The sequence below is a fragment of the Talpa europaea genome (genome assembly GCF_964194135.1).
Source record: "Talpa europaea genome assembly, chromosome: 8".
Taxonomy (NCBI): Eukaryota; Metazoa; Chordata; class Mammalia; order Eulipotyphla; family Talpidae; genus Talpa; species Talpa europaea.
In genome coordinates, this window is record NC_140075.1 from 15844852 (window position 1) to 15872167 (window position 27316).

Here is a 27316-nt window from a genome sequence, read left to right on the forward strand (position 1 = left end):
GACAGGTGTGCAGGGAGGTTGGGCATGCGGGTCCCCATTATCCTGCTCCCCAGGACCTGACACTGCCCTGGAACTGAATGATCTGGGCTCGGTGTCCCCGTGCGGCCTGTCCTGGCACCTCTTCTGTCATATTCCTGCCCCTGTGGCCTCACTGCTGCCTCCTTGTCTGTCCCCTCGACCCCTCATCTCCCTGCCCCTGACTCCCCACATCTGAGGACCCAGAGACCACATTTCCCACAGAGTCTCCTCCTGGGTCACACCACACGTCCCTCCTGCAGGAAGGGATTGTCCACCCCGGATCCCTCTCCGCCCCTCTGTCCCACTCAGACTCATGCACGTCTGTGCAGGGAGGAGGCCACTCTGGAGCTGAGCCGGACGGTCTGTGCATGTGGCTGTCTCTGCCGGTCCCAGGGCCCCGGGTCCCCCATGTGGGTTTGTTCCTTACCCCAGGCCCGTGCATGAGTGGGGATGTCTGAACACGGGGCAGCCCTGCCCACTCTCTTCCCTCCCCAATGTCATACTCTCCCCCTTCTGTGGGGTGATGGAGGGGCAGGCCCTGTTTATGGCAGGATTTTTAAGGAAAATTTGGTGATTAACCTTGTGGATATACATTAGTACAAACAATTAAAATAGTTTAATAAAAATAATAAACTGAATTAGTTGCCAAAGTGTTCTAGATGTAGAAATCGTTGATTACTTTACAGTAAATATAATGACAAAATATATTTTGATTAAACCCCTTCCCGTCTTTTTAAAAAACTGTTACTTCTTCATCTCACAATATCACTAACAATCTCTTAGTGATGGCATTGGCAAAAAATCCCAAGTTCACGTCCATAGTCAGATGTCCATGGCACCCTCACTTCAGTGTCAGAGCCATGAAACTATGAAGAAATTTGCTATAAAGAGTTAATGAATTTCTACTTTACTCTTATAGATCTCATCACCTTTTGGGACACAAAGGCATAACATTCTGATTTTTTATAATAACATTTTAATTTCAACTCAGGTTTAGTTTTTATCACAATTTTATTTTTTTTTTTATAATACACACTGACACATTGTGCTGATGCCTAAATCACAGTTATGAAGCATCATATATCACAAATCAAAATCTGATGCTATTGAAATACATAATATTTGGAACAGTTACTTTAAAAACCATTATTTTCTCCCATTGCAATTCATCCCAGAATATGGAATTGTGGAAATCAGCAACTTGTGCATCTTTAGAATTTATTAGTTCTCATAATCTACGAAGTGAGTATTTTATCCGCTGTATCAAGTCAAAATGAATTTTGAAATAGAAAAATATTCAATTCTGAATGGATTGTCCTCTGTGAACAGCTGAGGGCAGATACCTGCAGTCTGGGGGGAAGTTGCCGCTGCAGTGTCCTGTCTCTCCGGAAGTTGTCCCCATGGTGGGACAGAGGGCGTCCCAGCCTCTCACTCCATGGTGGGGGCGCGTGGGGCTGCCTCTGAGCACTCACAGCATGTTCCACCCCGTCCTGTGCCACCTCAAGGACAGAGCAGGGTCTCGGGGCTGGGCTATTTGAGCTCTGGAGCTGGCGTCCGCTTGTTGGACACTGTCCAGATTCCAGCCCTCAGGGACCTTCCTCCAGAGGGACAAGTGCCCTCTTTGAGTTGACTGTGTTAATGGGCATCATCCTGTACCACATCTCAGGGAGCAATTACTGCACTGAGGGTGCCAGAGGCAATTTCCTTAGTGGTTCACACCTGTGTGGACAGGACTGCAGCTCCTCCTCCTCCAGGATCCATCACACTCCACTGACCCGTCATGGGGGACCTGGGTTTGGGCCTCGTGATGAACCTCGTCCAAAGGGTGCTGGAAAGTCAGAGTCACCCACTGTGTGCCCTCCATGGGGATACCTAGGAGATGGGCATGAGGGGGATGGAGAAATATGGAGGCAGGAGGCGAAGGAAGGAGGAAAACCAAGAAAAATGTGAATTTGCTCATGTTATTAAATTTTTTAAATTCCATTTTATTCTCAGCAACTTTATGTGATACAACCTGAATCCTCATGTTTTACTTAATCTTGTGTTTCTCTTACAATTTGGGCGAGTCCTGAGGGCTGCTGTCTTTGGCTTGTCCACTTCCTGGTCTGTGTCTTGGGCTCTGAGACAGCAGTGGGGGACCCACTCCCAGGGGTGGCCCCCGTGTGCTCACACCCACCGGGGCAGGGTGCACGGACAAGGGGCTATTTGGGAGGGAGACGGGGCAGTCCTGGGCCACATGCACCGTCCTGCCCCAGGCCCGGTGTCTGCCAGGCCCAGCCTACGGCTGCTTCAGCAAGATGGTGCCCGCCACAGGGGGGGGTGGCTGAGCTGGACACCCTGGGGTGGGGAGAGGGAGACGCAGCCCGGGGCTGTGCTGTGCTCAGAGGCGCCGCTCCAGGTCCCACTGCCACCGGCTCCTGACCCCCAAAGTCTCCAAGCCCGTCGAGGACCCGCCCGCCCTGTGGCCGCTTGAGACACCCGGTTCCAGACACGAGGCCACACTCCGCCCTGTGTGCCAGGCGGGGTCAGCCTGGCCGTCCACAGGCCGCTCGGGCTCCGGCGCCTGCCCCGGCCCCACGTCCACCCACACCACCACCGGCCAGCGGCTGCCGTGCAGGCACCGGAGTCTCGCCCGTTGGAGCCCAGAAGCGGGCGCTGCCCCAGGCGCGCGGACAGCTCCGGCCAGCGGTCATGGTCACCCCAGGTCACCGCGCGGCCGGGCACACGGGTCAGGGGCGCTCGTGCGAGGTCCCTCCTTGCCCGGGGCGGCAGCAGAGCCGGAGTGTCCCCCGCTCCGGGGTCCGGACAGCGCCCCAGTCTGAGGGGGGGCCGGGCCTCGGGCCGCCTAGGCCAGCGGGGACGCAGGACAGGACCTGACCAAGACCCGCGCCCAGACGGGCGTCGGCTTCTCCGCCCACCCCTGCGGCAGATGCTGCGCCTCTTCCCCTCAGCCTCTGTCCCAGTCCCGGACCTGGGCGCACGGTCCCCCCTCTCCTCAGAGCCCGGCCCTGCTCTCCTTGGGGCACGGGATCCCACCTCAGGCCGGCGCCCCGCCCCCTCCCGGGCTCCGCCCTTCAGCCGCCGGGGTGGAGCCTCTCGGGCTGCCCCGCCCCCGAGCCCCAGCGGACCAAGTTGCAGCCCTGCGTCTGATTGGGCTGGGCCCATCTCCCCTGCTCCTGATTGGTCCAAGCCCCGCCCTGGAAGTGCGGCTCTCCATGAAAGGGCCCTGAGGCTCCAGGGCCAGAGCAGCTCTTGGGGGAGCCCAGGGGAGGCCTCCCCTCACCACGTGGGCAGCTCCGGGAGGGGGGCTCAGGGGTGTTGGACGCCCCCTGATGCCCCGGGTTCAGCCAGACCCGCCCGTGCCCGGGCCAAGCTCAGAGCCTGGACCTGGCTCAGCCTGTCCTGCTGCCCGGAGACCCCGGCCCCGCCCCCGTCTCCATGGGGAGTGTCCACGGCCCCGCCCCCCTCTCATCAGGTGAGTGTCCGCAGCCCCGCCCCCCTCTCCTTGTGGGAGTGTCCACAGCCCAGACCCTCTCTCCTCAGGGGAGTGTCCACGGCCCCGCCCTCCTCTCCTCGGGGGAGTGTCCACCAGCGCCACCCTCGGCTTCCACCCTGGCTCGGTGACCAGGGCCTGTGACCCGACCTGGTGTTCTGGACCTGGCTGGCCATGACGCGTCTGTCAGGTCCGTCTCCAGCCGCGCCAGAGGAGGCACGGGGCCTGGCAGAGGCACACACCCTCTAGGCCCCCCACGCCCATGTCCACCCGGTGACGGTGTGGACGGGGTGGCGGCGTGAGGTCTGGTGCGACCCGGCGGGGCGGGAGGACACACAGGACAAGTCCCAGAACCTCCCCGATATGTGCTCCCCTTTGACTGAATTGTGGATACTTGTGCCCAAAGGGCTCTGTGAGCCAGAGGCAGCCCGAGGGTGTGGGGTGGGGGTCAGGGGGCATCTGCTTGGAGCCTTGGGTTGGCCGAGGCCGGGGTGAGGGACACCCGCTGCCCAGAGGGACTGGTGGTGGCTGTGACGTGAGGGTGCCTGGCACTTCTCCCAACTCCGGGGATTCCCGTGGGTGCCATTTTGGGGGACAGATGCTGAGGTCTGTCAGCCTGCCTGTGTGCCCCCATGTCCCTGCTCTCGGCCTGGAGCACAACCCCTGCCCCGCCGCTGGGGGGACCTGCCCACGGGCACTGTGAAGCCCAGACACTCTGGAACCCAAGAGTCCCCGGGAGACGACACCCCCTTTCCTCCTGATCCGCATGGGTGGCAGGGGCAGGTGGAGTCAGCTCCCGAGTGGGGTTTTGTTTAGGGGCTCAGGGAGAAGGGGGGCAAGATTTGGGGAGCTGCTTGCTGGGGTTTTTGGGGCCCTGTGTCCACACCGAGATGGTTGCCGTGTCTCAGCCAGAGAAGAGAACGTCGGTCCTTCCTGCTCGTGCCGCTGAGAAGTGTCTCGCCCAGGGCGCCTGCCTGTGAGTCTCAGAAAGGAGACTCAGGTGCTCTGTCTCCCCTGGATGCCCTGGGGGGAGACAGCAGGACAGGGAGCGGGAGGGATGGACATGATCAATTTGACACAGTCAGACTCCGAGGAAATGATGTGACATGATTAATTCAGGATACTTTGTTATATCCAATAATAAAATCAAAAAGATGCATCAGGAGTAGGAGAGATTTTATGCAACACGAGCCGGCACCTGTGACCCTGTCCAGGCATTTCACGTCCTGTAGGTGTGAGGCAGGTGGACGAGCTCAGGAGCAGGGCGATTTCAACCTGAATAAAAAGAGCGAGGAGGCTGCAGGCTCCTGAACTCTGAGGAAAATGTCTCGGTGGCGGGGTCAGGGGGGGATCTGTCAGCCGTGTTGGATTGGGGTGTCTCTTTCTGTTCTTGGGTTTGTAGGTTTTGTGTGTTTTAGACACTCGCCCTTGTCAGGTGTGTGATGTGCACAATCATCTCCCAGTGCAAGGGCCTATTTTGAGGGATGACGTCTTTTTAGGCACAGAAGCTCTCTAGTATGGGGGGGCAAATTATTCCTATGTGCTCTTCTTCCCTGGTCCTTGGTGGTGTGTCGCCAAGTTCATCTGTGGGGTGAGTGTGCAGTGGGCAGCCCCTATGCGGCGTTCTTTTTGGTATTTTAAGGCTTCATCTATTGTAGATTTTAAATCCATTCCAAATTATTCTAATAATAAGGAAAAAAAGAATTCTGAACTGTAATGCGTTGTCACCTGTGAACAGGGATCAATCCAGAAACTGCACACAACAGGACATGAGGAAGGGAGAGAAAGGGCTTCTCCCCTCTGCTGGGAATTGCCCTTGGAGATGTTGTCAGCCAATGAAAATGGAATAACCACTGATGGAGCAACCTCTGGCAGGTATTTGTCCCAGATGTGTGGACTCAGCAACCCTAGACTATGCACAACTGTGTTCACAGCAGCACCATCTGCTGTTGCTGGCCATGGCCCCAACCCAAGTGCCGTGGACAGAGGAGAATATAAATAATGAGGGTTCTAATGCAATGAAATACCACACAGCTGTTAAAAAGATGAACTAGTGTCCTAGGGACCAAAGGTGGACCTTGAGGTGTGTATGCTAGGGAGATAAGTCAAAAACTGAAAGATGTTGCCTGATTACCCTTCTGTGGATTGTAATATGAAAAGTCAGTAACTAAGAAAATAGAGTGGCATACAGCAAAAGGAAATGTTGGACCGAGTACAAATATTTGCTCATTACCAGACAGAACCGGGGAGGAGATAGGAGTGTGGAAGGAGGGGCCTGACACTGCAGGGCATTTAGTAGATTCTGAGAGGACACTTGTGCATGTGGGGGAGTGAAAAGTGACCCACAGTGAAAACAGTATAGAGTGTAAATGTCACCCTTGATAAGAGCAAATAACAAATTAACATGACATTTCAATGAAACACTCATGGTAAAGATCCCTTCTCAAAAGACACTTACTGGATTTTTTCAAAGGAAAATTAGAAAATACATTAACAGGAATCTGACCAGGGAATGACGTCATATCCCAGGGATGGCAACTGTGATCTCATACTATCACAGAAATGAATATTACTTTGAGTGATTTTCTTTTTTTTTCTCAGTTTATTTTTTAAAATATTTATTTGTTTTGCATATAAGAACTGGGGTACAGGCCAGAGGTGTGGAGGATGAGAGGATTCACCAGAGACAGAGTGGGGAACAGAACAGGCAGATCTACTGAAATACACTGCTGAGGGGAGGAGCAAGGGAGTCAGGAGAAGTCTGCTGTGCCTTATGGGTCACCTCCCTGTCTGGTGATCCAACTTATGCTGCAGTAGCTGCGGACAGCTTCATAGGTTGCATCTTAACCCCTTGTGCCACCAGGGAGGCCCAATAATGTTCACTTTAAATATCCACAACTATATCTCAAATAAGATAAAAAAAAAAAAAGCAAAGCTAGAACACTGACGACTCCCCGACTCTCCTCTAGATGACTAAAAAGCTACTCATCAAGAAAATGTGTTAATGGCCAAATTACATGCAAATACATCCCCCCAGAAATGAATAACCTCAGAAGTGAATCCCTGTAATACAGTCTAGTGAGTTTTCACAAAGAAGCAAAGCAATAAGTGCAAAGACTGCCCAATAAATGGTGGAGGAAGAATTTAGAGGTACACAGTCCAGACACAGACAATATGTCCTTCAGAAAATTTAACTGAAAATGGATTGTTGACCTGAATGGAAAACACAAAATTAGCATATCAGGAATGTGCAGGAGGAGAAACTCCAGAGGACGATGGCACAGGGCGGGCATCTAGACCCGGCACAGGACATCAGGCGTGAGAGCCACCAGACGACGTGGAAGTCAGAAGATTCAAAATGTCTCTGAGAGAGAAACTACCAAACAATTAGAGAAGACGTCACAGACTGGGAGAAAATACTCACCGGAAACTCCTTAGACAAAAGATCCTTATACCAAGTATGCAAAGGACTGATAACACACAACAGTGAGCGAGCCAAATAGCCCCTAAAATGAGTTTTTCGGGGGCCTCCAAGGTGGCACAAGGGGCTAAGATGCAACCTATGAAGCTGTCCACGGCCTCTGCAGCACAAGTTTGATCCCTGGCCAGGAAGCTAGACACATGGCGCAGCAGACATCTCCTGACTCACCCGCTGCTCCCCTAGGCAGTGTATTTCTTTCAATCTGCCCGTTCTGCTCCCCACTCTGTCTCTGGTGAATCCTCTCACCTTCCCCCACAACTCTGGGCTGTACCCCAGTTCCTGTATGTATCAATAAATAAATCTTTTTTTTATATTTTTATTATTTTTTAAAGATTTATTTATTTATTTACACAAGCAGTGGGTACAGTCAGAAGCGCCAGAGGGTGAGAGAATTCACCAGAGCCAGAGCGGGGAGCAAAACAGGCAGAACAAGAAATACACTGCTGTGGGGAGCAGTGGATGGCAGGAGAGGTCTGTGCAACATGTGGGACTCTCGCCGGCGGCCGGGGAGATAACCAGACCTGCAGAGGCTGCAGGCTGCTTCGCGCCCAGCACTCAACCACTGCACCACCAGGGGAGGCCCTAAATAAATCTCTATTCAATAAGAGTTTTGTGATCTCAACAGACTCTTCATCGCTGAAATCAGATGCATGTCAACACTTGAAAATTTGCTTCATTTATATGTCAACAAGAAAATGCAAATTAAAATAAGGATGACAAGTCACTGCAGGCCTTGAAAGGTCACCCAGGCACGGTGACGAACGACCCATGAGGGCCAGAGCGACAAACTCACACTCAGCACCCATGGGGACACAGGAAGCACCAGCTCTCACAAGGAGCATTAGCAGCTCCTCCAACCTGACACAGCCATGACTAGACACAGGAGAAATTAAAATACTAATTACTACTAAATGAACGGAGGGATGCCACTGTGTGTGTTGTGTGATGTCAATGCTACAGCATTCAGGAAAAGCCTGAAGACACATGGAGGGTCAGTGTTGGCCAGCAGATGAGTCAGGGCACAAACAGTGCCAGAGGGGTCAGCGAGTGAAAGGTGCTGAGTGATGTCACCATAATGAACGCGTCACCGCACGATTGTCTCCAGCACAGAAGGTAAAAACCCAGGCGAGAAGCCCTGATGCAGGCGAGGGGCATGGATAAGGACAGCAGGTTTCTGCACCTGTGTGGGTGAGGGAATGAGCACCTTGAGGCTACAGTGCGGTAGGAGAGGGCAGCCATTGGCAGGTTTAGAGGCTAGAGGGAACTTCTCTTTAACCTCCTGCCAAATTCATAACTTTTAAAATGGTCTAAAAACTAAAGTCTGAAAAGGTTTGAGGTAAATATTCTGAAAGATTACTGAGTAATTAGAAGTGGAATATAATACTGAAAGAGCAGTAGGCAGAGGCATTACTCCTTAGTGAGTCTCCCCTTCATCAGTCTCCCCACAGCCGACTTCATGGCTTGGTTCCTCAGACTGTATATGACGGGATTAAATGTGGGGGGCACCACCGTGTAGAACATAGAAATGACCAGGTCAGACCTGGACGGGGTCTCTGAGGTCGGCTTCAGATAAGCAAAGCATGCAGTGAAGACAAACAACACCACAACCAGCAGGTGGGGAAGGCACGTGGAGTAGGCCTTGGCCTTCCCTTCTGTGGACGGGATCTTCCTGACAGCAGAGAAGATGTAGACATAGGAAATGATGATGGATATGAAATAGCAGATACCCATCACTGCACTAATGAAAATAAGGACAAGTTTTCTCATCAGATTTCCTGAGCAGGAAATAGCCAATAATTGGGGGATGTCGCAGAAGAACTGGTGGACCACGTTGGACCCACAGAAGGACAAGGAGAAGGTTCCAGCTGTGTGAGTCACAGCATAGAGAACCCACCAAGCCAGGACACAGCCGTCAGCTGCACACACCTGTCCCTGCTCATGATGACATCATAGTGCAGGGGGTGGCAGATGGCAGCATAGTGGTCAAGGCTCATCACTGTGAGCAGGTGAAGCTCTGTAACTCCTGACATAAGCATCATGAAGACCTGACCAACACAGCCCGGGAAGGAGATGGAGCTGCTGTGATTCAGAGAGTTGGCAATGGACTTGGGGACTGTGGTTGTGATGAGGCAGAGGTCCGAGAAGGACAGACTCTTAGGAAGAAGAACATGGGGGTGTGTAGGTGCCGGTCCAGGGTGGTGATGAGGATGATGAGCCCGTTCCCCAGCAGGGCACACAGGTAGACCAGGGAGAAGAGCAGCGGGTGCAGGAAGCCCATGGTCCTCTGGGTGGGGAACCCCCAGAGGACAAATTCTGTCATAGCTGTGAGATTTGGAACCACTGGAGACATCATCTGCATGAAAATGTGTAAGAAATCAGCCCTGTCCATTCTCCCCAGGCTGAGCGTAACTGAGTGCCTCACGACAATCACAGCAGCGGCTCACCACCCACACTCCCTGTCCTCCCGAATCCCATCCCCAGTCATTCTCCAAGTAGCTTCATCCTGCAAAAAAAATTGCATTTTCGGGCCTTCCTTGTTGAGGCAGGTGGTTGTGTGCAGGGCTATGAAGCTGTCCGCAGCCTCTGCAGTGCCAGTTTGATCCCCAAGGGTCCCACATGGCCCAGCAGACCTCTCCTGTCACGCCTCCTGCTCCCCTCAGCAGTGTGTTTCATCAGTGTGCCTGTTCTATTCCCTGCTGTCTCTGGTGAATCTTTCTCGCCCTCCCGTGTATCTGGTCTGTACACCAGTTCTTGTATAAATAAATAAATATTTAAAAAATGCATTTTCACTCTGACTGTGCTGTTACATCGTCCAAGCTTTTGATAAGAAACACACCAAAGATTTGAAATTTCAATTTATAGTAGTAACAAGGCCTGGAAATACCCTCCCGTATTTTCCAATAAATCAAACGACCAGAGTACCAGGACTGCCTGTGTCTGTCCCTTCCTCCCGGGCTGTGCCAAGCCAGCCCATGGCCCGTGTCTGGGAATCCAGTGTCAGCAAGCCCTGGCGAGCAGCACCCTCTGCCAGAACCAGCTCTGCCCGCCCCATGCAACACGTCCCTGACTGCTGTTTGCAAAACCCCACACAGAGGGGCTCAGAGCTTTGAGCTTTTACCTGGAGATTAAGGAGACACTGACCTGGCTGTGCTCGTCTCATTCACAGAATCAATATTCACCACAACATGAAAGTTCTCAGGTCATCGGACATTGTCTCAATACTCTTGAATTTCCATCTGAGTCAGTTATGTCATTAATATACTTGGGCAGCTATAGAACCAGATGATTGTTACATGTACTCAGTAATGGTGCAAAACTATTCAAATCACAATCAGAGCTATAACTTCAAATAAAGAGAGAAAAAACTATTTTCCACTGAAACTGCTCCCGACAGTTAGCTGTGAAAACTGCACAATTTCTGGGCCTCCCTGGTGGTGCAAGGGGTTAAGCACAGCACTGTGAAGGTGTCTACAGCCTCTGCAGCGCGGGTTCGATCCCCAGCCAGGGAGCTAACCCCATGGTGCAGCAGACCTCCCCTGTCTCCCCACTGTTCCCTTAGAGTATATTTCAGTCAGTCTTCCTGTTCTGTTCCCCACTCTGTCTCTGGTGAATTCTCTCAACTCCCACACCTCTGGCCTGTACCCCAGTTCTTGTGTGCATAAATAAATCTTAAAAAAAAAGAAAACTGCACAATTTTTGCCACAGGCAATACCGCATTAGCTATCACTACTTTTACTGTGAAATGAACAATTTCTACTTTGTTCTCAAATCTAGAATTTTTGAAACCTATGGATTTTTAAAAATTGTATTGTTTTCATCGCTGAGGTAACATCGCTTGACAAGGTGAACATGACCTAGGGGGTAGTCCCCCTGCTGTGGCATCTCCACACCCATCACCCCGGCACCACAAACCTCACCTGGGCTCATGTGCTGCCCCGTGCCCTGCGAGCTGCGGTCCTGCCCCGCATGTCGGTGACTGGGTCAGCTCCGCATTCAGGTCCGGGCCGCCCCGGAGGGCCTCTGGGTCTCTTCCAACTCTGGCTTCTGTGACTTAGCACAGTCCCCTTAACCCAAGTTATTTTTTTGACACTGATTTCTAACTTATTACTTGTGTTCAGAGAATGGGGTCTGCACTAGGCCAAATCTGCATTTTTTAAAAAAAATAGATTTATTTATTTATATAAGCACTGCATACAGTCAGAAGTGCAGGAGGGTGAGAGAATTCACCATAGCCAGAGTGGTGAGTAGAACAGGCTGACTAACGAAGTACACTGCCGAGGGGAGCAGCGGGCACAGCAGGAGAGGTCTGAGTGCCATGTGGGACCCTCACTGGTGACTGGGGATCAAACTGGCGCTGCAGAGGCTGCAGGCAGCTTCACAGCCCAGTGTTCAACTGCTGTGCCACCTGGGGAGGCCCTCTTCTGTCCATTTCTTGACTGGATTGTTTACTTTGTTTTTGTTGATCTGTGCCCAACTCTCTTTCCAGAACGTGACTGTTGTATGGAAACTTTAGTAATCTAGTTCCACGCCTCATTTCCCTTTTCACCCCCCTTTATCTGGCCCACCTTCTCTCAGAACACAAGGGTTCTTTTGGAATCCCTGGCATCCTATTATCAGGTATTTGGTGATTTTGTTCTGATCACTGGTGGCCTCAGAGATCTTTCCTAGAATCCTTCCAGCACTGCTTTTTCCCGTAGGTCTCTAGGGAATGAGGGGAGGGGCAGGGGGGTGTTGTGATAGAGTAGAAGGCCTCAACGGCGTGGGGGTACCTTGTCTGCCCTGTGACCCATTTTTGTGGGGATCCCATGCCTCACCTCCAATTTTTTGCCCAGGTTCTCAGTTCCAAAGCCCTCACATCTGGAACGTGGGTGATAGCACAGTTCAGTGTCTGCATATATGGTGCCTTTTGCATGCCAATCCTGTGCCTGGGCACTTGGTTTTTCATTACCCAGTGAGGGTTATTCACCTCAGTGAGGGCTCCCTTGCGTCTTCCCTCTGTAGCAGGTGCGGGAACCTGGTCTGCCTCCATCTGCATATGCTTTTTGAGCACAAGCTATTTGTGCACAAGCTTACCAGCTGGCCTTTGTCTATTTGAAGGTCTCTTTGTGGAGTCCCTATCTTCTTCTAATGGCACCGTGTTTTTTATTCCCCAGTGCTGTTTGCTCACCTCCGTGGTGGTTCCTGCACGTGCCCCCACATTACCTGCTCACGGGGTGTATTGATTGCAGTAGTTCCTTTCCACTCACTATCCTGCTTGATCTCTAATTTGTTCTTGTTTTTTTTCCTCCTTTCTGTTTGTCGGAGTGTGCCTGCTTTGTGGGTGGAGGAGGGTAGCAGGGTTCTGATCTCATTGAGATTTCATTGGAATTGCATTGAATCTGTAAATTGGTTTTGGTAGGATGATCATTTTTATGATGTTAATTCTTCCAATTCATGAGGAGAGAGTATCTTTCCATTTCTTTGTGTCTTCTATTTATTTTACCAGTGTTTTGTAGTTTTCCTTGTATAGATCTTTCACCACCTTTGTTAGCTTTATTTCCAGGTATTTAATTTTTGTGGGTACATTGTAAATGGGATGATTTTCTTAATTTCTTCCTCTTGAGATTGATTGTTTGCATACAGGAAGACTACTAATTTTTGTATATTGATTTTGTAATTTGGTACTTTACTAAATACATATATTGTTTTAGTTTTTCTGTGGACTTTTAAAGGACTCTCTCTCTATAATATCATATCTGCATACGATGATAGTTTCACTTCTTTTCCCATTTGAATTCCTTTCATGTCTCTGTCTTGCCTGATTGCCTTTGATATCATCCCATACTTTTTGACTCTTAATTAAATTTCCCCAATCACCCATTTTTTTGCTCTGTTTGGGAAATCTTGTATGGACAAATATTAATGGTGGTTGATTATTTTCTCAGTTGTTGAGTTGACTGATTATCCCATCAAAGTCTCCTTTATTTCTATTATTTTTTTCAAATAAAAAATTATCTCTCCTTCTCTTCATAGTGTACATTTTATTCCTCTTACTAGTGACAATGATTTATTTCATCTTTGTTCAACTGTGTATTATAATATTTTTCACTTGAAGCATTTTTTTTTTTAAAGTGGAGCTCATGTTGATTTACATTTTCCATCTGTTTACTTGCAGTGATATCATGTTTTTATTGTGTAATATATCAATTGGATTCATGAGCATAGTATTGTGGTTGCTTTAATTTTTTCTGTGATAATTGCAAATCTGTATACTATCTGCCTCTGCTTCTATTGCTAATGGCCACCTTTGTAATTTTCTGTTAAATAAGAGACATGATTTGTTGGTAATAGAGACTGAGCTAAGACTTTTATTGTGATATATTATGTAATCTAAAAGAGGTTCAGCTGGGTTTTAAGTTTCCATAGTTTTTGCTATCCCCAAGTTCAAACACATGTAGTGCCCACACATGTGTCCCTGCTTCTTTTTTGTGTTTTTATAGGAACTTGTCCTTAGATATCTTCCTTGTTTGGCATATAATACACTGTTATATACTAGAGCTCTATAGCTGTAGTGATGTGGTATGTATGTGGATTTGAGCCTATGATTTAGGTATAATGTTAGGCATGCATAGGACATGTGTCCCCAAGAGTGACCTTCAAAATTGCATTGTAGCCTTCCCTGTTTCTGAGGTGAATGAGCAAAGTGTGTTGAGCAGTTGTTGGGGAAATACCCTTCTGTCATCTGGGCTAAGGCTCAGGGAAAGACTATTCTCCCAAAGTATTTGCCTTTGCTTCAATGAGAATGCTCTGGGTTATTTCACATGGCCAGGAGGGACCCTTTCATCCCTCTTCATCTTGAGGACTTGGTGTGGATCCTGATCCTAATCCATATGAATGTGGTTCACACCACCAGCCAAGCACCTGCATCCCAAAGACTGCCCTCACAGGAGTTTTCACTTTTAATTGCCACACCTTCAACTTGCAGCATTTCAAACCTAGCTTGTGTGAATGGCCAAAAATCATAAAAATATTCCTACAATATAACCAGTTAAGGAGTGATTAAAAGTTATTTTTAATTTAGTTAGTGGTGTTTATAAGTAGTTTGTTTTTAACACAACCAGCAAGTAGTTAATGTATCTTTGCTTTGCAATTGATATTTGCTCTAAGTTTTGAACACATATCACTTCAGCAAAGGATCCAAATAGGCCTTTGCCAAGGAAGCCATAAAGGTGGCGCTCAGGTGCATGAAAGGGTGCTCAGTGTCCCAACTGGTGAGGGCGCTCAGTCTCCCCATTCAAAGCCATGTGAGCTGCCCCATCACTCCCGAGGACTGGCTGTGTCTTCTGCCACGGTCAGTAGCACTGGAGAGGGCTCCTTGGAGGAACTCTAAATTACTCTCCTACAGTAAGATATTTTTAGAGATCAATAGTTAATACAACGATCTTTTCTAACTTTACTAACTATGAATGTCTTACTTTGCCTAATTTGTACATTAATCTTTCACACAGCTGAGTATGTTTAGGAAAAATAGTTGTTGTCCAGTTTGGTATGATCTGATTTTTAGGCTTCCACTTGGGGACCTTGGAAGGATGGGCCTGGAGAAGGGGGAATACGGTGGTGACGACAACGAGTGAAAGCACGTACCGTTGGGGAACAGTATATTTAAACACATATTCCTCAGAAATTACGGTAAAAATCATATGATCCAGCAATTCCACTTATGGGTATTTATCCAAAGGAAAAGAAAAAAAAAAAACTAATTCCAAAATGCATATGCTCACCTATGTTCCTCACACCACCACACACGGGAACCAACGGAGGTTCCAAAGATGGGTGGGTGGGTAGGGAAGTAGTGGTGGTGTGTGTGTGTGTGTGTGTGTGTGTGTGAATGTCTGTGTATGGGGAGACCCTCACACAATTTTTAAAAAGATGAAATGTCACCATATGTGACACCATGCATGTCCTGGGGGGGAGCGAGTCAGAGGAAGAGACAAATGTCCTGTGGGTTCACTGATGTGGAAATCTAAAAGCAAACAAGACACAGAGTAGAGGGATGATGCTACGTGAAATATGTCAGATGGGAAGGGCAGATACCAGATGGGCCAGTAATATGCAGAATCTAGAGATGCCAAACTGAGAGTCAGAGAAAGACCAACTTAAAAACTAACAGAAGAAGCCTGACTACAGAGCTGAGCATCCAAAGGTGGGTACAGGCGGGGGCCGGCCCCTGGGCTGTTGTGGGGGTGTGGGTGATCGGTGGCAGGTGCACCGAGGTGGTCAGACCTGGCACTTGACTGGGAGGCTCCTAGTGTCCCCACAGTTAAGAGAATAGATGATCACTAATAAAAGGTGGCTACCAGATGAAAGTGGGCGTGGGGTGTGGGTGGCATATGAAGTGAAGCAAGAGGATGAACCCTCACATTTACCTTGTGTGGTATGTGGGGTAACAAGATATGTGGTGAGCAGTTCACATGGAAATCACCATGCTGTACTCTGAAAACCAAAACTACTATTGCATATTAATTATTTCTCAGTGTGAAAACCCAAAATGCTAAAAAATGTGTATTCATATATATATAATAGAGAAATAAATTTTCATTAAGAAATTCCAGGTTATTGAATTATAGCAAGTAGTATTTTAAGAGATATTTCAAAATTTATAAAAAACAATGTATACTTTAAAATATGCATCATTATATATTTGCAATGGTAGTTTTGGAATATATCTAAAATTTTAAAGACAAAATTTTCAAGATAACATGGCTCCTCTCCCTTATGAACCATACTTTTTGAAAATTGACAAATAGGAAAATTACATAGGAATAAAAAATATTTTATGTATCATATTAATAACCAGGTCTTCACTGATGGTGACATTGGCTGCAAAAGAATATAAAAACAGGTACTGTCCCATTTCAAAGCATACACCATCACTGTTCAGGATTTACATTGGGTACCAGGAATCCTTATATTGTCATATTCTGAAAACCTTCCTAAAAGCTTGATTGACGTCCTTGTTCTGTAGGCTGCAGATGAGGGAGTTGAGCATGGGTGAAATGATGGTGTAGATCACAGAGACTACTTCTTCCTGCTCGGGGGAGTGGTAAGACTTTGGCACAAGGTACTTAATGATTGCAGCTCCATAGAAGAGCAACACCACAGTCATGTGAGAAGAGCAAGTAGCCAAGGTATTCCGGAGAACCTGGCCTGAACCCATGCCCGGAACAGTGGACAGTATCCTTCCATAGGAGCACAGAATGGCTGAGATAGGAGGAATTAAAAAAATCACAGCACTAAAATAAATCCCCTTTTCGTATTGTGAAGTATCAGCACAGGCCACTTTGAGGAGTGCTGGGATCACACAGAAGAAATGGTGGATTTCCCTGGAGGTGCAGTAAGTAAGTGTCAGAGTATAGACAACATGGATCAAGGAATTGAGCAGGGCACCCAGCCATGGCACAAGCACCAGGAGCACACAGACCTTAGGTCGCATGAGGATGGGGTAGCACAGAGGCTGGCAGATTGCCACGTAGCAGTCATAAGCCATGACCACCAGCAGCAGGGACTCTGAGCAAGCAAGTGTGGTGAAGAGGAACATCTGGAAGCTACACCCAACGAAGGAGATGTGGTGGTCCCCAGACAGAAACATCAGGGCCATTTTGGGAACAAATGTGCAGATATAGACGAGATCCATGAGGGACAGCTGGCTGAGCAGAAAGTACATGGGGGTGTGGAGAAGAGGGTCGGCCCAGATGAGGATGATTATTATGGTGTTGCAGAACAGGGCCACCAGGAGATAGAGCAGGGTGAGTGTGAAGAGGACCCAGGGCACTGGGGTGCTGTGGAAGAGATCCAAGAGGATGAAATCACTGCCTGAGGTCTGGTTGCTCAGCCATGCCATGCTCGTGTTTTGAATTTGTAACCTTGGAGAATTTTTCACAAGCATAATGTTCATTGTCCCTGCAAGATTTTCACAAATAAAGGCATGTGCCACTTTTAATATTGCAAGTCTATTTTACTCCCTGCATTTCACCCTTCAGCTTTATTAGTTAAGAAATATATTTACCTTTCACTGGACTTTACTAAGGTATCTTAAGTTACCATCTAGAATTCTTGCCACACTGAGAAAAGGCAATATTGGCTAGCTTTAAAATGTTATTTTGAAACATTTTTGTCATTAATTTTTTTAGAAATTGCATTCCTCAAGTAATTACTATTAAGTTATGCTTTAAGTAGCATACATAAATAAATTCATTAATTAATGAACACCTGCATCATTATTAGGCACTTCAATAATGTGGAGTATCAGGGTCTTCCTGGTGGTGCAGGGGGTTAAGACACAAACTATGAAGCTTTCCACTGCCACTGCAGCATGATTTCAATCCTGGGCCAGGGAGCTACCCACATGGTGCAGCAGACCTTTCCAGACACCCCCGCTGCTCCCTTCAGCAGTGTATTTCAGTCAATCTGCCTGTTCTGTTCCCCACTCTGTCTCTGGTGAATCCTCTCTCCCCCACAACTCTCATCTGTACCCTTGCCGGGAACCAGCCTCCGGCAAAACGTCGTGTCAGGGGTTCCTGAAAGGATGAGACGGCCTAGGCGAAAACGAAAGAACTGAAACTTAAGGGCTGAGGGGAAGGGGATGAGGTAGTGAGGAGACACTAACACTTGGATGAGGTGCAAGTATCTTCTGCCAAGAGACTCAGCAGGTCTTTATTTATTTATTTTTAGTAAGCAGAAAAAAAAAAAAAAACATTGTCATGTGCAAAGCAGAAACAATTAGTGTATTTTATTCCCATGGACTACTGGCTCCTACGGGTCCCAGCTAGACAGTAGCTTTCAAGGTTAATAGATAATAACCAGACCTAACACTAAAACTTATTTTTTCAGCTAGACAATTATCTAAGACAGTGGATAGCCGCCAGTGCATCCCTATCAGCTAAAGCCTAAGCATCAAAAGACTATTTTATTCACATGGCCTTCAGTTGGAGACCAGCTGCTACTCAGCTATCAGAACTTTTTCCACCTACAAACTTCTTAACACAGTTAACTTCATTTAAAAACTTTCCTAAGAAACTTCTAAATAAAAGGAACTTCTAAAAAAGCAAAAGAAGGACTTACTATAATAGTTGTGCTGGTTTGCTTGTCAGATATGAACAACAAATCATCTCCCATTGTCAAGTGGGCCAAATTGTTTAATAACTAATATCTAAACAGGCAATTTTCCATGCCAATTGCTTGCAGTCTACTGATACATATAATTTATTGCCTAATGTACTTTTCTGATAATTTTTTTTCTTTTTTATGACCAAGAACAAAAAATTAAGGAATGTTAGATCTTCAGCCCCACGGTGTGAGGCACAAGGAATCTTCAGCCCCACGGTGTGAGGCCTTTTACCTTCCAGTGTCTTATCTGGCTGGAGCATCAAGGCCTCCTGCAGCATACCCTGGTTCTTGTAAGCATAAATAAATAAATCTTAAAAAAAACAATGGGTGATATCAGTAGTTCAGGGCTATATGTGCTGTGTGGACAGAACTGCAAGGTCAGGGTCAAGGCAGCCTTTAATTCTTTTCCACAATGACTTCCAATTAATCTGGAAATCTCACCTGTTGCATAATGGAAATACCTTTCTTCTCTAAGGAGCTATTTCTAAATATGTCTTTAAGGAGGTATTGTTTGTGAGCTTCGGACAGGACAAGGGTCCAGTGGGCACCAGGTGGCATAGAGACCTGCCTGGAAGGAGCGGACTGCGTGGGAAACGTGCTTCTGCATGGGAAGCCAGGTGGACTCACTGCCCTACAGGTGGAGGCACAACAGCAACCTCAGGGCTCGAAAATCCCCAGGGATTTCCTTCTGTTTTATTGTCTTTGTTCTGTTGAAAAGTGAACTTAAGGTCATTTGTGAAGTGATGGAGTGAGTCGGACTCTCGCTTCATGACATTATTTTGAGCATCAGCTTTTTGTTGAATGTGAAGAGCTGGCACTTGTGTTTTGACTTGCAGCACTTTCTCTTGGGGAGGATGTATAATAAAAAGCTTTCATAGACTTTAAGTGGACGTGAGACTTAACTTACAAACGTGTTTAATAAATGTCATTGGGTAAGTGTGCAGTTATGGCAGCTGTGGTAGACACAGACTTTTAGTACCAGTGGAAGTCCCTGTGAAGTGGTTCAGCACTGAGTTCCCAGCTGTCTGCCCCTGTGACAGGAGCATCAGCTGCCCCTGTCCTCACCACCTGGTGCCACAGAGGGATGACATGGACTTTGTAGAACGCGTGGAATGTAGGATTGGTCATATGGGGAAATCTAGATGCAAACACTCTACAATCCCTATGCTGAATTTGGTGCTTAAAATGTCATACACATAAAAGCATGTTAAGTCTGAAAACATTGACTTTTAAAACATTAAATATGACAAAAATTTATGGATCCACTACTTTTTTCCACTTCCCTCTCTATATAAATCTTCCCTGTTTCTATCAACCCTTTAACTCTAGCAAACAAAGCAGTGTGGCATTATGTGCTAGAAGGAGAATCCCACAATCTAATGATTTGAATTACAATAGTCTTCATGTCTGGGAGGACATAAAATTCATTTATATCCCAGCTTCGAGAGAGCCAATGAATGAAATAGTGTGGTACAGTAAATAGTTACTTTTTCATCAAAATACTTTGTTTTCCTAAGAAATTTGACATTCCACTTTCTCAATACCTTTTGATGGTTTCCAGTATTGCCTAATAGATATTTTCCTAAGTGTTTACTAATTAATGTATATGAATGCCCTCAATCCAAAAACAGTCCACTGCAATTTGGTAAGTGGATGTTTGTATTTGGAGATTTACTTAATTTATGATGCTATGAGACTCCCAGAGGACATGAAATCATGTGCATATCTTATATATACATGTAATATATGTATTTAATATATATAAAACTACCCAAAATATAATGGCATGAAAAATGAATTTGAAGTCAGTTTTCTTTCATTTTAACTTAAAACAACTTTATCTTTTACCTCATTGACATGAATTAGAATGAAATCAACCAACAGTGTGTGTTGAGAGTAGATCCTGGGTAAATGTCTTATGGTTTTACTTATGCTACTGCTCATGTCTCTTAAAAATGAATTTATTATAGATTTACAACAATCCTCATGCCCTCAGCCTTCAAATAGTCTTTCAGGAAGGGCATTGGCACTGTAGAGAGGGTGCTGGCTTTGAACAATGAACATCTTTCTTCCATAAAACTAACCGCTGACTCCACCCCAAAATTAGGAAATTGTACCTCATTGAGAATTACGTGAAACCAGACCATCAGTATTGCCATGAGCTATTGTCTTCTTATGCAATGTTAGTGTACATGCCAGTTCCACTTCAACTAAACAGCTTATTTGAGTCAACACACACAACATCTAAGTATTTTCAGTATTTAAATGTATTAATATCTTATAGATACATATCTTAAATAGAGGGGATTATTGAGATTGTGTATTATATGTACAAGGTCAGAGTGTTATATATTAGGCAGCTTAGGAAATCATAACAGACTTCAACATGTATCCCGAGAACAACCCTCTGACTTACTTGTAAGAACAGAATCAGTGCTGCTTCTAGAGTGTTATCAATGTCTTAGTTCTTCCAGCCTCAGAAGCCCACAGTCCTCCTGAACAAAGGTTAAATACCTTGACGACATTGCCTCCATAATCCACACCAATTTACTGTTCCACTGTCAGTCCTCAGAGGGACCATCCCCAACTGCACCCAGTCCCTGAGGCAAAGTGTGCAGCAGTTACCTCCCCATCCTCCATGACCCAGAAGAAATGGTTACAGCTCTCTCACAAGGACATGCAGCCTCCACCTCAGGGATACTGCTTGTCAAGTGGTTCACCTTCAAATATTTGGGTGAAGACTAATTTTTCCCCACGGAAACTATTTTTTTTTCCATTTCATTCCTTGACAATCCATGTTTTCCACAATAATAAACAGAATACAGACAATTTCATGCTTTTCAGTAGTATCAGGAATATGTTCCATGTTTACCTAATCAAAGTTTTTAACTATGTTGTATATATTGTTTTTAAGAAGCAGGAAGTCCTTCAAGGGTTACCATGAAAAAGTGGTTCCACATGCCCCTTTCTCCCCTGGTTTTCATTTCCTGTAGTCAAGCTTTGGTGTGGGGTCTACCTTCTCCACTGTACTAATTAACAGGTGTGCTATTGCTTTTTGTCTTGTGTTCATCTTAGAGATCTGCTATTGATTTTTCTCCTGTGGAAGGTGCTGGAGCTGTTTTTCAGCCCTGACCCATCTTTCACATCTTCTTCTCCATTCCTTCCAAATTATAGTATCACAATTTAGGTTAGATGAAGAGACAAGAGTAGAGTATTATAACAAAGTAAAAAGTATTCACAGCTGATTCAAGAAGTAAGACACAGTGCTTCTCTTCACTTGAGACTTAATTTTCCCTCCCACACTTGTTCATTTTCCTGAAGACCTCTGTCTCCTCGAAAGTGGTGGGATTGTGTGCAGGTCTGTTGCATGAGTCTCTGTGTGCCTTTCCTTTATTTTTCTTCTCAGGGCACACTTTCATCTCTGTTCCACATTGAACTTCTTGTTTTTGTGCATGTGCCTTTACACCTTCCTTTTTCTAGTCACCCCTTTTGCTTTAGTGCAGTACATCCTTCAACAACTTCTTGACAGGTTGTGAATTGAATGCATATGTTTTCAGGCCATGCATGACTAAAAACCTCTTCCTTCTACTCTCAAACCTTGAGAGATAGTTGAGTTGGGTACAAAATCATTTCCAGAACATAGTCTTCCCTCAAAACACACCTCTGTCTTGTGTACTGGAGGGAGTTTCTGGAGCTGGGTAAAAGCTCAGATCTGTGTCCTGGGTGAAAGGGTGCATCTGAGTAAATACTAATTTTATATGTATATTAACTGTAGTAAATTGTTTGAAAAATACTATTTGAAAACAACACTAAAAATTAAAAAGCACTTTCATTTTTTAACTCTTAGAAGTGGTTTTAGAAGTCTTAGAAGTGGTCATCTCTGTCTTTTAGTAGATAAAAAGTTCTGAGTAAATAGCAAATTATATTTTTCTTTCAACTGTAGGAGAATTTGGCTGTCAGGTCAAATTCAAGCCTTGTATCTAGGAGACAAACAAATAAAAAGCATCATAGCTGCCATCCACTTGTATCAGGTGAAGCTCCTGGAACAATAAAGTTGGACTATACTGTTGGAGCTGCCCACCAATGCTAATCCCTGTGACTCAGGGCAACTGGTTCCCCCAAACCCTCCTCCCTTATCCCCTTTTCCAATGCTTTAACACAGCATGGGGGGAAGTACTTTTCCAAAGTGGAACCCATTCTGGTCTTCCTCACTACCCTCACAGTTGTGCAGTAAACATCTAGGGATAAAGGAGTGGGAAGGAGGAATTTAGAATAGTGTTGTAAGTAGTCTGCATTGCTCATGGAGGTGTATGAAGAGATAAGAGGTGAAATCATATATCACAACACTTAAATATATATGAAGCAAATATTAACCACATTTAATCGAGCATTGCACAGGGACACAATAATAGGAGGGGAATTCAATACCCCACCATCAAAAATAGAGTGAGCTTGCAGGAAGATTAGCAGTAAGGTTAAGAGACAAGTGATATGTTGGAGTTGGAGGATCTAAAAGACATATACAGAGTATTCCATACAATATCCATCAAATGCACATTCTATACAATATTGAATGCAAATTATTTCCAAGTGCACATGTTAAATCCTTCATAATATATAATGCTTTATTCCATAAAGCAAATTTCAAGGAATCTAAGAAGATTAAAATAAAATTTGGCAACTTTGCAGCAAAGCAATAGGAAATTAGAAGTCAATTAAAAGGGAAAACTTTGAAATTCCCAGTTTTTTTTTTTTTCATTCACTCATTTGTATTGTACACTTAGGCTGGTTCCATAACTTGGATTTTGTGGATAATGCTAGTCCATCCTGGAAATTGATGTCCCCCTTGTCATTCAATTCAAAGTATATTTTCATTTCTTGTTTGATCTCTTCATTAATCCATTGGTCTTCCAGTAGTGTGGATTTCAATCTCCATGAAGTGGGAGGGTTCCTTGCTTTCTTTTCATGACTTGTTTCTAGTTTGATGCCTTCATGATCAGAGGAGATAGTTGGAATGATTTTTATCTTAATGTATCTGTTGATGTTTGTCTTGTGGCCCTGTATGTTATTGATTCAGGCAAAGGATTTTGTGTGCTTGAGAAAAGTGTGTACTCGGAGTTTTTCGGGTGTAGTGTCCTAAAGATGTCTGTTAAGACCATGAGTTCTATGTTTTTATGTAGGGCTCTAGTGTCTTTGTTTATTTTTTGTCTCGTTGATGTGTCCATTGGTTAGAGTGGGGTGTTGAAGTCTCCTACTCTATATGCATTTTCTTTAATGTCTGTTTTCAGAGCTGATAATAATTGGCTAATATGTTTTGGTGTGCCTTCATTTGGTGAGTATATGTAGATGAGTGTTATATCTTCCTGATGCATTTTCCTCTTGATCATAATGTAATGTCTGTCTATGTCTCTTTTTACCTTTTTAATTTAAAGTCTATTTCATCTGTTATAAGTATAGCTGCTACTGCTTTTTTTTTTGGTCCATTTTACTTTCAGTCTATAATTTATCTTTTGTAATTAAATATGTTTCCTGGAGACAGCAGAAGGTTAGAATTTGTTTTTTAATCCAGCCTGCTTCTCTGTGCTTTCATGTTGATGAGTTTAGTCCATTTACATTTAGAGTTAATATTGATACGTTGGCATCTGTATTTGACATTTTGTTTGTCTTTTTGTGATTTTATTCCTTGCTTTATTCTGTTCTTCTTATTGATTCCTCTGTTGGTTTTTGGCTTTAGGACTTCTTGTAGATTTTTTTTGGAGCGGGGATTTAGTTGTAATGATTTTCTGGAGTTTCTGTTTGCCTACACAGTTCTTATTTTGCCGGCATTTTTTTGCCTTACACAATCTATTGTTATATAAAAGGCAATTTTTGATTCCTGTCTGATAACTTGGTTTCATTTTGAAAAAGGTCTGATTTCCCAACTCCAAGGTGGACAGGTGTTGGCTTTACTTAAGGAAGACAGGCTGCATGTTTCCATGCCATGAGCCTGTCTCTAGTGTTCGGGTCTTTCCATAAACTGACATGAGTGAGGGCTCTTAGATCTGGATCAAGTCATCTTAAAGGCACATGAGTAGTCACTTAACTGCAATTAATGCCCTTTCAAGCAAATGTAGTAAAGATATTATTTTGGTTGATTTTACTGTTATTCATGACCCTCGCTTACAAATGAGATTTCTTCAGAAGGTAATTGAGGGGAGTTATCTCCAAATTAATGGTTTATCACTGGCTAATATTTTTGTGACTTCTTACAAATCCCTTAATTTCATGCTTTATAAATTGTTTTTAACACTGAATAAAATAAATATTATGTAAAAATCTACTGAAGTCGGACACATCCCTTTGGAACTAGAGTGTTTCATTATATGATTAGAAGCTTGATGGTAATATGTAGTAGGGGATATTGGGAGTCAACAAAATGCATTTTAGAAAGAAAAGAAGGGAAATTCCCTGTATTATTTTTTTTTTCAAAAATCATTCAAATATGTCACTGATTCAGAATGTGTATTTATCTCTCTCTCATAACTGAGATATACCAATAACTGTCCTTGCATAGACAAAGTACTAATTAATACAGCCTTTGTGATTTTATGAAAAATTTCAATGTATAATGATCTTGAAGTCTACCAAATCTGGGCTCAGGGTTGAGGGTTTTTGTGTGGAAATGTATGTGATGATCAGCCCTCGGTTGCACAGCAGGCCCTGCTGGCCTCATCTCATCTCCTTTGGGCACTGAGCAGTGAGGATGCTTCACAGGGTGTTTCTGATGCTCATGAATGGAAGTGAACATACCGACCTGTGTGAACGTTTTCTTTTATTAAGTCAATGACATATGTTTAATGCGATTAAATGTGGCTTCATTCATAAAATCATCTCATGAATTACCTTCCAGAGAACAGTTTAAGAAGTCAATAAAAAATAGCCCCGCATTTTACATTCATCCTGAGTTGATGCTCAAATTCTCATGCTGCTGCGCCTTCTGCTCTATCACTTCAGGTATCACTTTAGCTGCCTTTGGAACAAGCAAGGAAGGAAAGGAAACAGGAGAAAGGTTTAACCTTTAGGGATTTTCTAGCAATGGTATTGCTGCTGAGTTACCCTCAGTAGGAGAAAGATTTTTCATTTTTGCTCAGGCATTGGAATTAATTTTCCACCATTGTTATTTGATTCACATCTGTATGCAAATTTGCACACACCAAGACCCTCTTCACTGAGAGATTACCTTTGCAGACATGAAATAAGAGGTATGGAAGCTTCCATGTTTCCTCTTCCCCATGTGCTTACTTAATGATTGCAACTATTAAATCACAAGTATGTGTATCTATATATGTAGCTCAAAAATAACTCTTAATTACATGTTTTTAAAATAGTTTCTTAGAGGAATAGTTTTTCCTTTTTGCCTCAGGTGAGAGTTGTGGAAGGAATTGGAATTCCTCTAGGAAAAGTTTAATTGATGGTAGATGTACCTTTCTTAGATGCTAAAATTTTCTCATCTTCTATATAGTCTCTAAAGTATTGATAAACTGAGTAAACCACATATGCACATATATTAATGTATGTGATTTAGTAATGAATGCCTCAGTTTAGATATTGTTATCTTAAGTGGACTTTGTTTAAATTTCGAACCACTTAGATAACAAATATATGATGTGCGTGCATGCGTGTGTGAGTGTGTTTTCAACCAGAATTATGCCATATTCCAGATGTGGCATTTTCTTAAGTTGGATACCTCTCATTAGTAAACACTGCTGAAAGGTAAATTTACTAAAAATAAAAGTTGAAGGATAGGGAAGTGAGGAGACTTCAGATATTAGAAATCAGTGCATGATTTTATTTAAATTATGTAGAGACTGCAAACATAATACTTATGAAATTGTCTCCAAAGTTACAAGTTTGAACGGGATCATGGCATGGCTGAGAAACCAGACCTCAGGCAGTGATTTCGTCCTCTTGGATCTGTTCCACAGCACCCCGGTGCCCTGGGTCCTCTTCACACTCACGTTGCTGGATCTCCTGGTGGCCCTGTTTGGCAACACCATAATAATCATCCTCATCTGAACTGATCCTCTTCTCCACACCCCCACGTACTTTCTGCTCAGCCAGCTGTCCCTCATGGATCCCCTCTATATCTCCACGATTCTCTCAAAGACTGTCCTGGACTTTCTGTCTGGGGACCACCACATCTCCTTCATTGGATGTAGTTTCCAGATGTTCCACTTCACCACTCTTTGGGTCAGAGTGCCTGCTGCTGGCGGTCATGGCTTATGACCACTATGTGGCCATCTGCCAGCCTCTGCGCTACCCCATCCTCATGCGTCCCATGGTCTCTGTGCTCCTGATACTTGTGACCTGGCTGGGTGCATTCTTCAATGCCTTGATCCATGTGGTCTATACACTGACACTCCCTTACTGCGCCTACAGAGAAATCCATCATTTCTTCTGTGAGTTCCCAGTGCTCCTGAAAGCGGTCTGTGCTGACACTTCCAGATACAAAAAGGGCATTTTTGTCAGTGCTGCGACTTTTTTCATCCTTCCCATCTCAGGCATTCTGTGCTCCTATGGAAGGATTCTGTCCACTGTACTGGGCATGCAATCCACTCAGGGACTCAAGAAAACCTTGGGTACTTGCTCCTCTCACCTGACTGTGGTGTTGCTGTTCTATGGCCCTGCCATCATCAAGTGTATTCTGCCAAATTCCTACCACTCCCTGGGGCAGGAGGTGGTGCTCTCTGTGTTCTACACCATCATCTCCCCCATGCTCAACCCCCTCATCTACAGCCTGACGAACAAGGACGTCACTAGAGCCTTTAGGAAAGTTTTCAGAATATGAGAAATGTGAATGTTTGTCTATCCAGTGTAAATCTCAGCAGTTGTGGCATTTTCTTTGAGATGGAATATAAAATATTTATATACACACATCCATCGTACATATTTTTTACAGATGCCAGATAGATGAGAAATACAACAGCTATCCAACATATAATCTTTACCTAGTGGCAATATATAAAATGGTAATTTCAAATTCAGTTATGTGTACCTTTGTACTCAATATTAATATAAATGGAGATGTTGATTTTCCATATAATATATTACTGGATTTTTAAGTATCTTTAACAATATCATATCTGCTTATTTTTTTTTGAGATATACTACCTTTAAATTGTGGTAGTGTTTTTGAGCAC

The 27316-nt window shown here is 44.9% G+C and overlaps 1 protein-coding gene and 1 pseudogene across 2 annotated transcripts; one reads left to right on the forward strand and one right to left on the reverse strand.

Moving 5' to 3' along the window:
• Positions 1-15945: 15945 nt before the first annotated feature.
• Positions 15946-16872, reverse strand: LOC311175175 (olfactory receptor 2T27-like; the record flags this gene model as incomplete). Its single annotated transcript, XM_084240095.1, has 1 exon — positions 15946-16872. The coding sequence occupies one exon, from the start codon at positions 16870-16872 to the stop codon at positions 15946-15948; it is 927 nt and encodes a 308-aa protein (XP_084096221.1).
• A 9167-nt stretch (positions 16873-26039) lies between these two features.
• On the forward strand, positions 26040-26964 carry LOC311175177 (olfactory receptor 2AJ1-like; annotated as a pseudogene). The gene has a single exon. The product of its transcript is annotated as an olfactory receptor 2AJ1-like (transcript).
• The last annotated feature ends 352 nt before the right edge of the window (positions 26965-27316 follow it).